General features: G+C 42.8%; 1 protein-coding gene across 3 annotated transcripts in view; it reads left to right on the top strand.

The window, feature by feature from the left end:
• GSG1L (GSG1 like) overlaps positions 1–15,556 on the top strand; it is a 59,050-nt gene that overhangs the window by 33,865 nt on the left and 9,629 nt on the right. For 2 of the 3 annotated variants that reach the window (XR_004405805.2, XM_032983721.2), the window contains exons 3-5: positions 515–667; positions 4,817–4,928; positions 9,473–9,640. Coding sequence is in view for 2 of the 3 variants with exons in the window: in XM_032983721.2 (XP_032839612.2) it covers positions 515–667; positions 4,817–4,928; positions 9,473–9,640 (433 nt within the window). In the remaining variant the exon portion in view is untranslated. The remainder of the gene's footprint in view (positions 1–514; positions 668–4,816; positions 4,929–9,472; positions 9,641–15,556) is intronic. The other variant, XM_032983722.2, reaches the window with a different exon arrangement.

Genomic DNA, 15,556 nt, shown 5'->3' on the forward strand with positions numbered 1-15,556 from the left:
CTAGTAACAGGCCCCAACACTATGCTGTGATAAGCATTTTAAAACCTGGACTGAAACAATTTCTTTGAACAGTCTTGTGAAAAAGATGTACCCATGCCTGTTCATCTCCCACCAGCCCATATACTGTAAGGTATTATGCACCATCACCACTGTGTATGCTAGATTCTGCTCATCTAAACCGTAACAGAGGGAGGGAAAACAGACTCTGTCCTACGCTTTGGGTCAGAGGAGCCAAGAGGTTCTAGATATACCCACAGAGGTTCTTTAGCCAATCTGGGATCTTAGACCACAGGTTGTTCTTTCTGCAGTAACTTTACTACCCTGCCACTCTTCACATCTTCATTCACCACTTTTTCTATTTTTCAAAGTTTGGGTGGCAGTTTGCTAAAAGTAAACTCTCTGAATACACAATTACTCCTAGATATTCATGATTTCCTAGTTAATTTTTACAAACTATAACCTCGTAAAAGTATTTACCAAATAAGTGACTGGTTGCTGCTCTTGTGCATTGCAGGTGTCCTGTGGTTATCAGTAGTATCCGAGGTGTTATACATCATGCTGTTAGTCATCGGATTCAGCCTTATGTGCCTTGAGCTCTTTCATTCAAGCAGTGTGATAGATGGGCTCAAGTTAAATGCCTTTGCTGCTGTCTTCACTGTGCTTTCAGGTATGAACCTTCCCCCTCCCTCCTGCCCGAGGAGTCACAACAAAACAAAATTCTAAAACTTTGAAAGAATAAAAACCAGGGGATGCAAGACTCTTTTATCCCCATTTAGCTATCACATTTTTCACTGCAATTTTTTGTTCCTTTGGAACAAGGATAGCATGATAAATTTGCCTTCTTGCCAGGGAGAAGTGAAAATACATATTCCTGATTTCACAACAGCAATGCAGTAATTAGCCTTCCCCCCGCCTGCACAGCCATTACCATAGCCATAGCCCGAGCCTTCATTTTCAGCATCATTACACTGATTATCCAATAGAAAATGAAAAACATATAGTGTTGACAATTCTTTTTTCCGTGTCAATCCTAAAGGTGAAGGCTTGATGCTTGAAACCAAAGAAAGCAGACCATCTTGTTCATCAGCAAAATTGAGAATTAAAAGGGTTCTAGTAATCGCGCTTAGGAGCAACCCCAAGAGTAATTTGGGGACATGTACATCTCTCAGAACAACTGTTTCAGCCTTGGTCTGTACTTGGAGCCCTTCGGTGGATGAACTTGAGGGATTCACTTCTCTAAAAGAAGTTATCAAATATAACCATGTAATTAAGTGCTCCTTCACTTCTGCGCTGGCTAAAAACTGCACTTCCCAGGATTTATACAAGCAACCAGCCACAGCTGGCTTTTGTGAGTGCCCCTGCATGGACCCTTCTGTCAGGAAGAATTTTATTCTGCTCTATTTCAAGCTGAAAAAGATTATAACTTGCAGTGTACTTTCTGTGAAGGAGTTTGTATCTTCAGTGATAGCTTCAAATTGTGAAATGCAGTTAGTGGTATAAAACTTAGACCAGGAGTAGAGCTGAGAGGACAAAAATAATCCAGTAAAAACTGCCAAAGCATATTCTTCAGCTTTGGATGTAATTTGGATTAAAAAAAAAAAAAAAGTCAGTAAAATTTTCAAAATCAAACTATGTGGTATTCAGTATTCAATCAATTATTTGCAAACAGTTTCTTTTCACCATTAACTGCAGTTTTAAAGTTCTGTAAGAATTATGAAGTTTTCTTTCCTACACATCTTTCTATTTTTATTTTGTCCTTCCCTCTTTATAAGTACATTGCCACAGTGTTCCAAATATAAACTTTAAAATTTTACAGGGAAAAAGGATAGAAAACCAGGAAAAAGGAAAAAAAAAACAAAAAAACAAAAAAACCCACAACCGCCAAACACAACCCCATAATACTGGTACCTGTTTTTTTCAGTGACAGAGATATCAGAGGAAAGAAGAAAAACATATTTATTTAATCTTAGAATATTTATAATGACACAGCTTAACAGAAATTAGGTAATGAAGAGGACTTCTCCTCGGAGTAACATGCCTCATTAAATTCATGCTAGAGTTCCCTCCTAAAAAGTGCAATGGTATCCTCATATTCTCATAGTTCAACATCTAAAGGTTAGGAAAAATTCTCCTAACAGTGTGGCCACCTATTGATGCTTCTTAACCTCTTATGAGTCATTAAAAAACCTCACAACATCGTGATTGTGGTATCCCTCTTAACCCTATACAAAATAAAAAACTTACATATGTCTCCTATGTGATATTTATAATAAAGCATTTTAATTAATGCGATATATTTCATAAATAATTTTTTTAGTAAAGGTATATGAAAATGATTTCACATATATAGTCTTTTCCAAATCTAAGCTCTTAAGGTCTCCCATTACTGACACCTGGAAACAGCTCTGGTCCTGCAAACCTACTGATCTCAAGTCAACTATCAATAGTCAGTGTTTCTGCACTCCTATCTACTCCAGTCACTCTAGTCCACCACATTATCAGGATTTTCCATCTTCAAGCATCTGTTGCCTTGGACCCCAGGCGGGCGGGCATGTAGGCATTTTGTTCTCTCTGTCTAGCCTTAAGCAGCCAGTTGGAGGAAAACGTGATCTTGTAAATACAGAATTTGTTGATTTATGTTACAGGTAGTTCATTTTAACCAAAATGTGGCCATTAAATATACAGCAAAACGTACCACAGGATATCCCCATGGAGAACTTGGCAAGACATACCTAAATAGACCAAACCAATGGGTGGCATCAGGAACAAACCAAACCAAAAGTGCATGAAGCAGCACAATGAAAGAAAGACTCGTATTGTTTTGCTATAGCTTATACACAGCATAATGCCACTGGTAGATGTCTGCCCCCAGTCCTCCCTGCCATTAGGAAAATCAAGCAATAAATGCCACATTTCACTGTGGTCCCTGTGTTACAGCAGGGCTTGCTGATGACCTCCTACTCACCTGTACCAGCAGACTGTCATCCTGGCCTCCCACACAGAGAAAAGTCTGAATGCTGAAACCCCATTAAGGTTTTGCATGACAGAACAGAGCAGATCAGCCTTGCTGAAGCTAGTCGTGGCTGTGTCAATCCTCATGATGGCTCTGAGTGACTATGACATGTCTCAGGGCAGTCTGTAATATTTTATTAAGGTTGAAAAATTACTGACAGTAGGTATAGGAACAGCAAACTCCAAACTTTAAGATCAACACCATAACTGTTAGCTGGAGAAAAATCCACTGATTTAAAAAATACAGCAAGCTCCCATTGAATTTGGAAATTAAATATAGCTAGGAACAAGCAAGGTGTGTATCAGTTTGCTATGCTCCCATTAGGCTGCCCACCTTGCCAAAATATCATTTCTTACAATGTGAATTGCTCTTTCCACCTCCTAACTTTGCAGTGTGTCACACTGACACAAAGCAGCTGAGCAAATCACCGCAGCTTCTTGTAATAAAATGTTTTCTTTCAGCCTCTGCAGTTGTTTGCATCAAATATGACATTTGTCTTGCTGAAGGTCCTCCTTAACATACCTACAACACAAACATGACATTCCCTGACTTCCCTCCCCCATAATTGCCCTGAATCATCCACATGTCTGTTGAGACTAATGAAGTGCTTTAGGATCTGAAAGTAAGCGGGAAAGGAGAGCCAAAATTTGGGTCTGGGGAAGGAAAACTAGGATCTTCTGCATGAAGGAAGAGCAACTGAGGAAAAAAGTAGATGGTCAGAGATAACAGTAAATGATGACTGGTTAAGGTGCAAAGTGTAACCTATGGGATGGGGTGCCTACCCCACCTTGGAAGAACATCAGTATTTCTAAGTGCCTCAAACTGTCATTACAGCACAAGGGGCTTTTTGACATCTGTAGGTCCAAGGTCTACTTGGGATATGATGATCTTGCCCCACTCGTTAGCTAATGGCCTGGACCCATGCTTTTCATGAGCTCAGCTGGGAGCATCATTGTACACTGCCCAGGTACTAAAGCAGACACATCCCAAATTATTGTAACTTCTTGAAAAGTGGGGTTTGATTTTCCTCAGAGAGATGTCTAAATGTAAAGTTCAGGCATTTTTTTCTGCTTAAGCTGAAAAACCATGCAGGCCAGCTAAGTGGCAGAGCAAACTCAGGCTACCCTGTGATTTAACTGCAACTCTGTTCTTTAACATCACGGTGAGTAGAGTGTCTAATACATTGTCGAATCTTCACCCAGTTGTAGTTACCTCAGCAAAACATAATGGTGTCACAAAAGCAAGCATCATCAACATTGTACCATCAAAAGTATTCCTATGGTGTCTCCTCACCACACAACATCGGGAATACGGAGTTCACTTAACTTGTGTAACTTGCAAGTGTTTTATAATTGTTCAAATTTATAAATCTTAGCAACTGTTCAGATAAAATATCGTTGTTTGGCGTTAACACATTCAATCTTGCATTGCTTACAGAAGCCTCTCTCTTTATTCTCTTACCTGAGGCCTGTCTGCGATGGGCTAAGTGAGATAACTTGTGGGTGGCATACCCTTGTTTTGCAGCAGCAAGGTTGGTGGTGATGCTAATTGTGCAACATTTTATTCAACGATTTTCTTTCTTTAACTCTTCTCTTAATTGAGAATTCAGTATGATGTAAAATAATGAGCTTTCAGTCACACCTTTCCTCTGCCCATGCAGCTCCCTCCTCCACAGTAGAATAGGAGGCATAAAAGTACAACAAAGACTTTTCTGAGATTTCAAAGCACTTCCAGCAGTAGCTATCTCAAGAATTATAAAAAAAAATTAGCACAAAAATTCCTATTATAATCCCTGCTTCTCAGGTCTGTTGGGGATGGTGGCACACATGATGTATACTCAAGTTTTCCAAGTGACAGTCAGCCTTGGGCCAGAGGACTGGCGACCACATTCATGGGACTATGGATGGTCCTTCTGGTAAGTGTCACCACCAGTTAATATCTTTTAATTTTTTCCTTGTTCCATCAGTCTGTTGGGAAATTGTACGTATCATCTCAAATTTCCAGGAACATGCATGTGAATTTCCAGCTGCCAAAATGCTAGGAGCAAAACCCCACCGTGGCCGTATAGCAGTGGAGGTGTAGAAGACAGGTATCAGTGGCTGTGCAGCAGCAGCTGTGCATATCAGCAGGTACACAGCATTTGTAAATAAACAGCAGCCACAATTACCAACACAGATTGAGCACTCTCATTAAGGTTTAATTTAGGTATATGATACCTTCCTGTGGATCATGGGGAGAAGTCTTGGGAAAATGAACATGACATTTTGGAGACTGACTTGTTTTGGGTTTTTTTTGCCTTTTCCATTTATCTTCTAAAATCACATAAAAATAATTTGGCCAAGATACATCAACTGTGTTATATTGCTTGCAAGTTTATAAGAAGCTTAACAAGAATAGGAGACTGTGGAGAATACAAATGCCTGCAACCAACTTTCCCATGCCTCTAGAGACATCGGCCGCTTTGGATGGCTAGGGAAAATATTTTCCTTTTTTCATTTCTAAATATAGTGTATTATTTTCATTCCGTCTCAAAGTAGACCTTTGCTAACACTAATAAATAAATACAAATACTTCTTTTGCACCACATTGCAGGGAATTATTAGTCTTTCCTTCTCCCCTCACTACACTGTGTTTCATGGGAAGAGTTACTAACATTTTAGTAACGTTATAAAATATAAATTGCACTATATTTAAAATACAGCTTATTTTGTGTATCAGCAATGCTTATTGCATATGATGATGAACTTATAAATATACTACATTCATATATTTATATTTATATAAATATTCATAACAATTCTGTCATACTTGCATAATTATTAATATATTTAAATAATAAGGCATATTCTCTATTAATTTGTCTTCAGGAATCTATTTTATAATTTACTGCAGTACTCAAAATTCAGAATGTTGTTAAATGTCTAGCAAGATAAAGCACTCATTAGGTTATTCCTTCATCTTGTGCAAGACACGCAATCCCTCAGGAGGGGCCTCAGAGGCTCGGGGGTCCCGCAGGCCACGATGGGCCCTCCCTGGGCCCGCGCCCCGAGGGAGCTGCTCAGGGCCCAGCCCCCCGTCCCTCCAGCTCTGCTCCCCTCCGGCCTGGCATCCCCCAGCAGCCAGAGCCAGGCCGCAGCGGGCTCTGCCTCAAAGGCCAGCACTGGCCCCGGGCTAGGCCTCACTCTGGAGGGTGCTGGAGATACCCACAAGCAGGCAAGAACGGGGGAGCAACCTCAGCTCTTCCCTCAGTCCTGACGTGGGACCTCAGCTTCACGCCATACAGTGACTGTTGGTTCAATAGCTCAAGCTACTGCTGTCACAAAAGAGCTTCTCAGATCTGGTAATCTCCCTCACTCCCCTAGTACCTTCCAAGGCAACACGCTTGCCTATGCAGGACGCTGGGCAAGGTGCAAACATCAGCTCAGCTGTAGCTCCCCTGGAACAGACGTGAGCAGCAGCAGCATTTTCATCCTGCAGTGGTGCTCAGCAGCCTGAGGAAGGCCACGGGGTTCCTCGTGCCATGCCAATGATTGGTAGCAGACCTGGCAAAGGTAGGCCTGAAAGTCAAATGCAGCACAAACAATGCTTCTTCCTTCCAGCTAACACTGAACCACCACTGCTGTACAGACTAGAGAGCTACAGCCTCCTCTGGCACCACCCAGCCTTGCACACCTTCTTTAAGAAGGGTTAAAAACCAATGCCTACCCAGCCTGGTGGAGTCTGGAAACTCTGCACATGTAGAAATTTCTTTCTGCTCCATCTGGGTTCAGGTGATGGCCTGAAGTGTGGACTTTAAATACCCATGAACCAGTAGTGCAAACATCAGCACCATTTACATCCTTCTGTAAAAAGTATCACTGCAGCATCCTACTAAGCAACCTGTCAGAGCAGAGAGAAGTGTAACACCACTGAGAAGTGGGGACAGGGAACAGCCTCCCCAATGGCCAAGAGCCAAAGGGCATGAATGGAGATCTAGACTGCCATTTGTTCCCCAAGTGCCAATGGGAAAAATACTTTTTCTGTGACTCTGCCCTCTGTCAAAAGGGAATGATAAAAATACCTCTCCTCAGAATGAGGAAGGGCTGCTTGCCATCTGCTCAGGTGTCCCAGGTTATAAAACACACCACTTGGTCCCCGTTATCTTACCTTATTCCCAAACCACTGGCAAAGCACGGAGGTTGGTCTGTGCTCTGGCACAAACCAGGAGTGGGCAGGGGATTCTCCAGGCAGAGGCTTTCAGTGGCTCTGAGGATCAGTGGATGTTCAAGCTCAGCCTGTCTAGAAAGAAAACAAATACAAACACTGTATTTGAGCCACAGAGGAACTTGAGAGCACAGCCCTGAGCTCAGCTATCAGAGGCACCATAGGTACAGTCCCAACACATCTGGGGCAGAGCTGGCATGGAGGGGCACTGCTGTTAAAGAAGTCTTCACCTAAGGTAGGATGTAACTCTTACAGGTAGGAGAACCACTCTTTACACTTGAAAATAAGTAAGATTTAACCAAGGTCCATAAAAACTAAAACATATCAATCATAATTATCCCATTATTATGATTTACCAAATGCTAAATCTGAGGTCACATTGAGAGTCTTCATTCTGTATTTCCTTCTCTGAACCCTTCAGCATTTCTAAGTTAATTATTAGAAATTATCAGAAACTTTCAAGAGAAATTTTCCTCCATATGTCATTCCCCAGGCACCAACCAGGCACAGTGGAGCATGTCATTTCAGCTGGCTTCTTCCTTGATATTGTTTAGGAGCTCGGCTGGAAATGCTTAGAGCTGTTGGAACTTTTCCATACGCTCCTTGTAGGAGGAAGACACTTGCCAGGCTTCCCTGTGCCTGGACACTCACACATAGCACAAGTTTCCTTTCCACTTTTCCACCCAGTCATGGGAAGCCTAAGGGAACTTCATCACCCCAGGGTTCACTACACTCCCTTCTCATTTGATTACACCTGGCAAATGGGTTAAAAAAAGACTAGGAAAGGGCTGCCTCCACACACTTCATTGCCATGGGAGTCCCTAAAGAACTTGTTATGCACTGAATTTTGAAATCATAATCATTGAAATGAGCCGCTTCTGCTTACTTGAATGTTGATTTTTTTTTTCCCCAGATTTTTTAGTTCATGAATATGTGTTCTTTTTCAAGGTTTGTCTAATTTGAAATGAGAAACTGTTTCCTTGTCTGCAGATCCTCTGCAGAATGGGAAAACAGCTCATGCTGAGTGCTCTGTTGATAATGCGTATTTATAAGATAATGCTACTGTGGCTATATTCTTTCTATTCTGCATAATTTATATCAATGTTCAATTTGGTTATAGAAAAGGTGAAAGAAAGGAGCAGGTAAAGTGTGTAGCTGCCACAGATGATTAAATTAATCCAAGTTAGTTAGGAAGCCACTGTGAACTATAAGTAGCTGGAGTTGATTGGCTGAATGTGAAGTCAATGGAAGCCTGAATGCAGATAAACTCTGCAGACAAAAGGAGGGATTCAGTGCCTTTTTTGGAGCCTCATTTCATGCTCAAAAGCATCTAAACTCCTTGGGGCCATGAGTTTCCTCCAGCCACATCTGAACTTGAGATCAGTGAGGTAAAGGCTGGAGGAGAGATGTACAGGGAGGGCAGAAAGCAACCACAGGTGAAACCCAGTCCATGAGCAGGGAGCAGAGCGGCTCCCAGCTGAATTCTCCTTGCCAGGAGACCCAGGACAACACTTGCTGCTGTTCCAACTTGGCACTGGGGCAGTCACTTTTTTTCTTCCACTTTCCTTCTCCCTCTGTCTCCCCGTGCTCCTGGCTGGTACTTGCAGGTGTCCTGCCACTGGCTGACCAAGATTGGCTAGCACTGCCTGCACCTCTGGGACACTGCCCTCAGGTTGGATCTCTCCAGAAAATGGAAGGTCTGTCTTCTAGTCTGGTCAGGCTTTCAGAGACCAGATATAAGCCAGGAATGCTAGAAATGTCCATGAACCGGGCAAGAAGGAAATACAGTAGTCTGATGAAGGCATAACAAATGGAACAGAAACTATCCCTGCAGTAGTGTCGTGCAGAGTCAGTCTCCCATGGTTGCTGGAGAACTTCCACTGGTCCAAAACGCATGCTCTCTGGGGCATTACTCCCCCCAGGAGTTCATTACTGCTCTACAGATTTTAGCACTTGTCTGCAAGGCTCTGAAACATTTCAAAGGGAAATCAAGAGGTGTTCAACTCTTCTGTCAGAGGGCACCGAGTGTTCACGTTAGCGCTCTGCCAGGCGGTTCTCCATGAGCCCAGCCCCTAGCCCAGCATCCTGCCTGCATGCCTGAGCACGTGCCACTGGAGGTAAGATGAGGAGAACAGGTTTGTCACCACTGACTTACCTGGCTAGTCGCATCCTGTGTATGTGTGTCTCTTGGCATCAGAAATATAACATGAGCTGCTGTCTTAACCCAGCTCTGTCTGCTGGTTTCTCTCTCCACAGTCTGGCATGGGGCTCTTTCACCTGCTGCATGGCGGCCTCCGTTACTACCTTGAACTCTTACACTAAGACTGTCATTGAGTTCAGACACAAGCGCAAAATCTTTGAGCAGGGCTTTCGAGAAGAGCAGAACTTCCTAGACCAGGAAGCCATCAAGTACTTCAGAGAAAGGTCAGTGCAGTCAGTTGCTCCATCAGTGGAGGTTTTCATGGACTCTGCTAGTCTCAGAAAATCCAGGCTCTCACCCATTTCAGCACATGTGGGTGAAGTCTCTGAGATACTTGGAGAAGATCTGTGTTAAAAACAAACACAAAAGATCCTCCTTGTTTTGTTTTTTCTTAAATTTTGTCATGTCCCAGTGCCTGCCTTTCCCTATATACTCATTAAAACACAAGACTGACAAGTCATTACAGTATGCATCTGATTCATAGGAATTCATAAGAAGCTATGCTGCCAATGTAAGATGATTTTCCCTCTCTGGAAAGGGAAAAGTGTGGGTTTATAACAAATGTTACAGCCATCCTTTTTCAGCATGTGTAATAGGCACCTCCCAACAATCCTAACGGCTGCTGAGACATTTTCCAGCCACCAGTAGGCCACTCTGGAGTTGCCTTCTTTCATAGTCACATGCCTGCAACACATCCTAAGCTCCTCCATGCAACCCATCCTCCTGAGCTACTCCATACAAATACAGCACATAAATCATATTGCACTGCAGAAACACCCACATTGTGCCACCCACACTGCTACCAGGGTTTCAATGGACTTAAGTCCTGTCTGAGCCCTGAAGGCCCAGAGACGCTCCTTCACTCTGCCTGTCACCGCACGACTGCCGACCCCATGCACTCTTAGCTGGCACATGTGGCTGCACTGGGATACTTGCTGCCCTCGTTCTCCCTTGAGAAGATTAAGGCTTTGCTTAAGATTGCAGCATGTGAAGAACGCACAAATATTGACCTCACACAGCAGGGAAAATGTGATGGACTCCACAGGAGTACCTCTTTGGAATGAGGAGCTGATAAGTACAGAGAATCCTCACTTAAAGCCTATTGTTGGAAGCAATGTAAAGATATTTTGGGGACAGAAAACATAAGGAGGATTCATTCTTGTTCTTCTGACCAATGTGGCAGTTTCTCAGTGGTGCAAGATAATGGTTGGGAAGCTCTGAGGAGGCAGAAGGTTTTAAATGCTCAGACATTTCAGTAGCAAAGTGAGGAGCTCTCCTGAGCAGGAAGAACAAGAGAAATTCCATGCTTGCTACTTGGCTTTGGTTACCCAACCTTAACTAACAGTCTCTGTTGTTACAGCTACTCCTCTACCAACTTACAAGTTTTCACTCTACCTTTCAGACAGTCTGGAAGGATGTAATTATTCAACCAACCATGATTTTCCCAATTTTGCATTTAGAGATGACAGTGAATTCTAAAAAATTCTGTGTGTAAGAAAAAAATCCCAACACAGCGAAGAGGAAGTGGTCAGCATGTGCTTCAGCAGAAATCAACACTCAGTGAGGGAAAACAGTCAGCCGAATTACTGAAGTGAGAAACACAGATGAGAGACAGGCAGAATTGTAAGCAACAGAATATGTTGAATTACATTGGGAAATGCTAAGGAAACTTGACAAAGTACCACTACTGCCTTTTCTGGAACAGTAAATAGCAAAAAACATTAATGGCACAGAGGACAATAAACCTCTATCTCACATAGGTATTGTGTGGTTTGATTTTGATCCCTCTTGCACATGCCATATTACACAGCTTTCTCCCACCCCTATTTTTACATACATGTAAATCCATATCATATAACACTTTACAATGAAATCCATGTTGGATCAGTGGTCATGAGGAGACCTTCACCCCAACACACTAGATAAACAGGTGAAGGGCCCCAAGGAATGACAACAAGCCGAATGCAGCATCAAAGGCTTTTTCAGGTGTCTTGTAAGGAAGGTTTGAACTTGCCTAACACAACTAGCAGGGTATTTAACACATATATGCCCAAGGCAAGTGACAAGTCCCACCTTGGCCAGTACAAACCAATGTGGTTTTTAACTCTTTTTTTATATGTGTCTTTCAAAACAAGCTCCATATGTGTCACCATGCGTACAGAACAGCCTGTTCCTTGTGACTGCTCTGTAGACAGGTCAGCGCCACCCTGTCCAGTATCCAGAGACAATGCTTTGTCTCTACCACTTGCTTTATGACTGGACTGTATATTTTGTTCCGTCCTTCCAGCTTCCTTTCTCATTTTGAATTTGTGTGAACAATTCACTTGTTGGTCACATCTTCCAAGCGCTTCCACTTGGCAAACACAGCTCAAGCATGTGGTGTTCCCAAACTTCATGATTATGACTTTCTTTTTGGTATCACATTATTTTAATTGTTGTATCTGAATACATAATAAGAAGCCCAGAGACAGGGTTACCATGGGATCATTCCAGAGATTTAAAGCTGTGCAGCGTTATATCAATTTTTTTAAAAAAGTTAGCCTATTCATGATCAGCTTCAGTACTGTGACCTGGGAATACTTTGAGACTGCAGTAGGTCCAGGGATCATCAGTTGTCAACACAGTGTTGCTACATGCTGTGGGTGCCAGCAGTCCCACCAAGCACACAACTTCCCCTGGCTCCAATCTGCCTTTGCACAAACAGAAAATAACTTGAATTCTCATTCTTTCCTGCGCATATACCCAGGGATACTTCACATTCCCTCCTACTCCTACACCTCCATGTTCCTTTTCATATCCCATAAATAAAACCCTCCAGCCTTTCTTCCTTTCCAGTTACTTTGTACATATCACTACCCTCTTTGCATGTTCTTTTGCCTCAGTACACATCCAGTACCCACTCTACACACACATCTAGCCTCTGTGTTGAATAGACTTTGTGCAATAGACAGTTTTCTAAGAGCAATATATTTCTAGTGAAAATGAAAGCTTTATCATTATTCCCAACACCTGCAAATTGTCTTCTGGGAGACAGGGAAGAAAAGCATTAGCCCCATTTTGCCTGATGAAGTTTTTTGTTGGAACATTCTTCTACAGGCCCCTGCTCCCAGAGAAGAAATTTGCTTTATGAAAAATACAGACAGTAAAATACTGCTAATCTTGCAAGTACTTTGTCAAACATAATATAATTGTGTTTCACTTAATTAATTGCATGTAACTGCATATAACAACAGAAGATTTACTAGAGACTTATTAAAAGAGCTCCCAATTCAACAAGTGTGCACCATGGTCGGCACCCAGTGCAGAGGATGAGCCCCACCAGCGCACGCCTTGCTGTCCTGACCACCCCCTCCATCAGCTCACCCCATCCCCTCCCCTGGCATGTCAGCCTTGCACAGGCTGCATTGCTGCTGCTTCTTAACTTAGGTTTCTGCCTCCTAAGAACTGCCTCAGCTGTGAATAGTATAGGAAAGACCTTTAAAACAATCACATGAATATATGTGTACACCCCAAATGCTTCTCCACTGCCTGGTTTAACTCCACCTAAAACAGCACATATAGTTATCCAGCCCTAAATCCACACAAACACAACCAGCTTGCAAACAGAGATGGCTCACATAGAAACAGCCAAATTCTCTGACTACGTGCAACCACAACGCAGACTTTGTCTCTCAACAGCTACGCATCTTACTGGTTTTGTCACTAGGAAAACATTTAAACAGCTCCTGAAAAATCAGATATTCATAGTGTTATATTCAACAATTATTTCCTTCCCTGGCCTGGAATACTTTGAAGAGTCCTGACAAAATAGACTCTGTAGTTCACACCATAAAATAAAAAAAATTTCAGCTCTTCAGATATAAAAGATACAACAGGCCTCAGAGTAACTCTAAACAGATCAGGTAAATGATCCAAGCTTGGAGGTATTATTCATGTATTAAGTGTTCTATAAAATTATCAGTAGAATTATCTGCAATGTCAGCTTTCAGTCTTTGTCCTTTTATTGGTTTCCCTTCCTTGTTCTCTGGTTTTCCTTTTAACTGAATATGTGTCTATAACTTTTGCTCATCTTTTTCAAGTTTTTAGTTTATGAAGTGTCAGTTCGTAATAGGTATGTCTCTTCCTTGTCTCTCAATTTCTCCTTCTGCTCTGTTTCATATGAATGTTCTTGCCCCATATGGTTGTGAGTATGATCTACAGTTCACCTCAGCTAGCAGAGGAGGAACCCTCCACACACCTTTCTGCTTCCTTTGCTCTGAGAATTCTTCCAGATAAGTCAAAGGGACAGGGATTATTTGTTCTCTCCTATACAGTCTGATAAACTAAATGTGACAGTCAGATGAAGGAACGTCTACATGTCAGAACCTTCTCCTCTTCCACTACCCAGCTGTTTGGCTTCTATGTGGCCTGCAGCACACAGATAACAGTTCCAGGACCACTGTCCCTTTGCCACTGCCTGCTGCCACAAAGATGTAGCTGCTCCACAGAAGGGTCATGTCGTGACATCCCACACTTTCCACCCTCCCCTGCACAAGTGTACCTGTAAGGCCATGAGAAAATAAGGCCCACAGGCAGGGGACTGGGGTAACCCTTCCAATGCAGTACTAACTTCAGTGCACCCAGACTATCAAATCTTCAGCTTTCTTAGTGTAACATCTAATAAATGTGCAACCATCTAGTTTGGGGGTTCTAAAAAGGCTATGAGAGGAAGGCAAGATGGAAAGCAGTAGCAGATGTAGCAGTTTTAGCAGTTTTGCCCATATGGCTGTGTAATTAATTCACAAGAAATGTGCTCACTTAGACTAACTGGCTACACCAACACTATCATCACATCCGTTCAGGCAAGGTGCAGGTAGATTATTCACATTGAATGTCTTTCCCAAGCTTGGCCCCAGCTTCTTGCCTTCCTTTTTTTATGTTAAAAAATCCCCTTTCAGCCAATCCCCACCACCTTTCCCAGCTCCCAGAACTCTGATGGACTGTGCTTTCAGGTAAAGAACAAAAACTTTCCTCTCTTCGTCTTTTGTATGCTGGGGGAAAGGCAGAAAGTGCTATTGGGGCAGATGGAGACCCTGAGGCAATAGTCACAGCTGCTGGAACACAGAAAGTTGTAGCTACAGGGAGGAAGATGTGGGGCAAGGAAATGCAGAGGCTTGGGGTGAGAATATATGAAGATCAAAGCCTGGGGTCAGGGATAGGGTGCCTGGAAGGGTGGAAATCAAACCCAGGACTGCTCCTCGTGGAGAGGTAGTCACTGCCTTGAGCAAGGAATAAAAGGTTAGTGAAGTGATATGAGAAAACCTGAATTATCCATTGCTTTCTTTTACTGTTGACAAGAGGAGGAGGAGTAGCAGCTTTTGGAAATGCATCCATGCCTGGTCAGGCTGCATGGGGCCAGGGGCGATGAGTCCCGTTGGAGCTGAAGCCACTCCAGACAGGGGTAAGGACGTTAGCCCAGGCTGGCATCGGTGGGAGAGGGGACCCTAGAGATCAGCACAGCCCTGTCTCCAGTCTGATAGCCAGCCTTCTGCTCCCTGTGGAGCAAATCTCACTTACTAGGTACTGTTAAACCAACATGCAAATTTAGCGAGTAAACCTGGAAGATTCAGCCTTGCACAGTTCACTCATCCATAGCACAGCATTTCCCAATTTGCAGCTGTCCATCAACACCCATTGTGGCATTGCAGCTGATTTCACATTTTTCTTGCTGACTGAGCCCTTACTCTGATCTGCAAAACCAACCCAACATCAAGCAGATGCTACTGGTGAAATTCTAGGGTGAACTGAGTTCGAACTGCCATTGAGACCAATGCAGACAGAATGTCTCTGCAGGGATAGAAGATGTAGTTTTGAAGTGTTGGGAGCAGTTGGAAACAGACAGCAGGACCAAAGCTATTGCAGAGATAATAAATCAAGACTATTCTCAACACTATGAGAATCAGAACTTTTCAAGTCATCATTCGCATATGCTATTTTTTCCTTTTTTGTACATTTATTTAATGTATCTTACTCACAGCTTGCTTTAACTCCATTGTACTCATGTAAGATGTTGTGCAGATCATACCAATGCTTTCCAAAGACATGCCAACCTTTTGCTCTGATTTCCTCTTTGGTCACCTAGATATCTCAACCAGCTTTAA

The sequence above is a fragment of the Tyto alba genome, unplaced genomic scaffold (assembly GCF_018691265.1).
Source record: "Tyto alba isolate M040663 unplaced genomic scaffold, T.alba_DEE_v4.0 Super-Scaffold_28, whole genome shotgun sequence".
Taxonomy (NCBI): domain Eukaryota; kingdom Metazoa; phylum Chordata; class Aves; order Strigiformes; family Tytonidae; genus Tyto; species Tyto alba.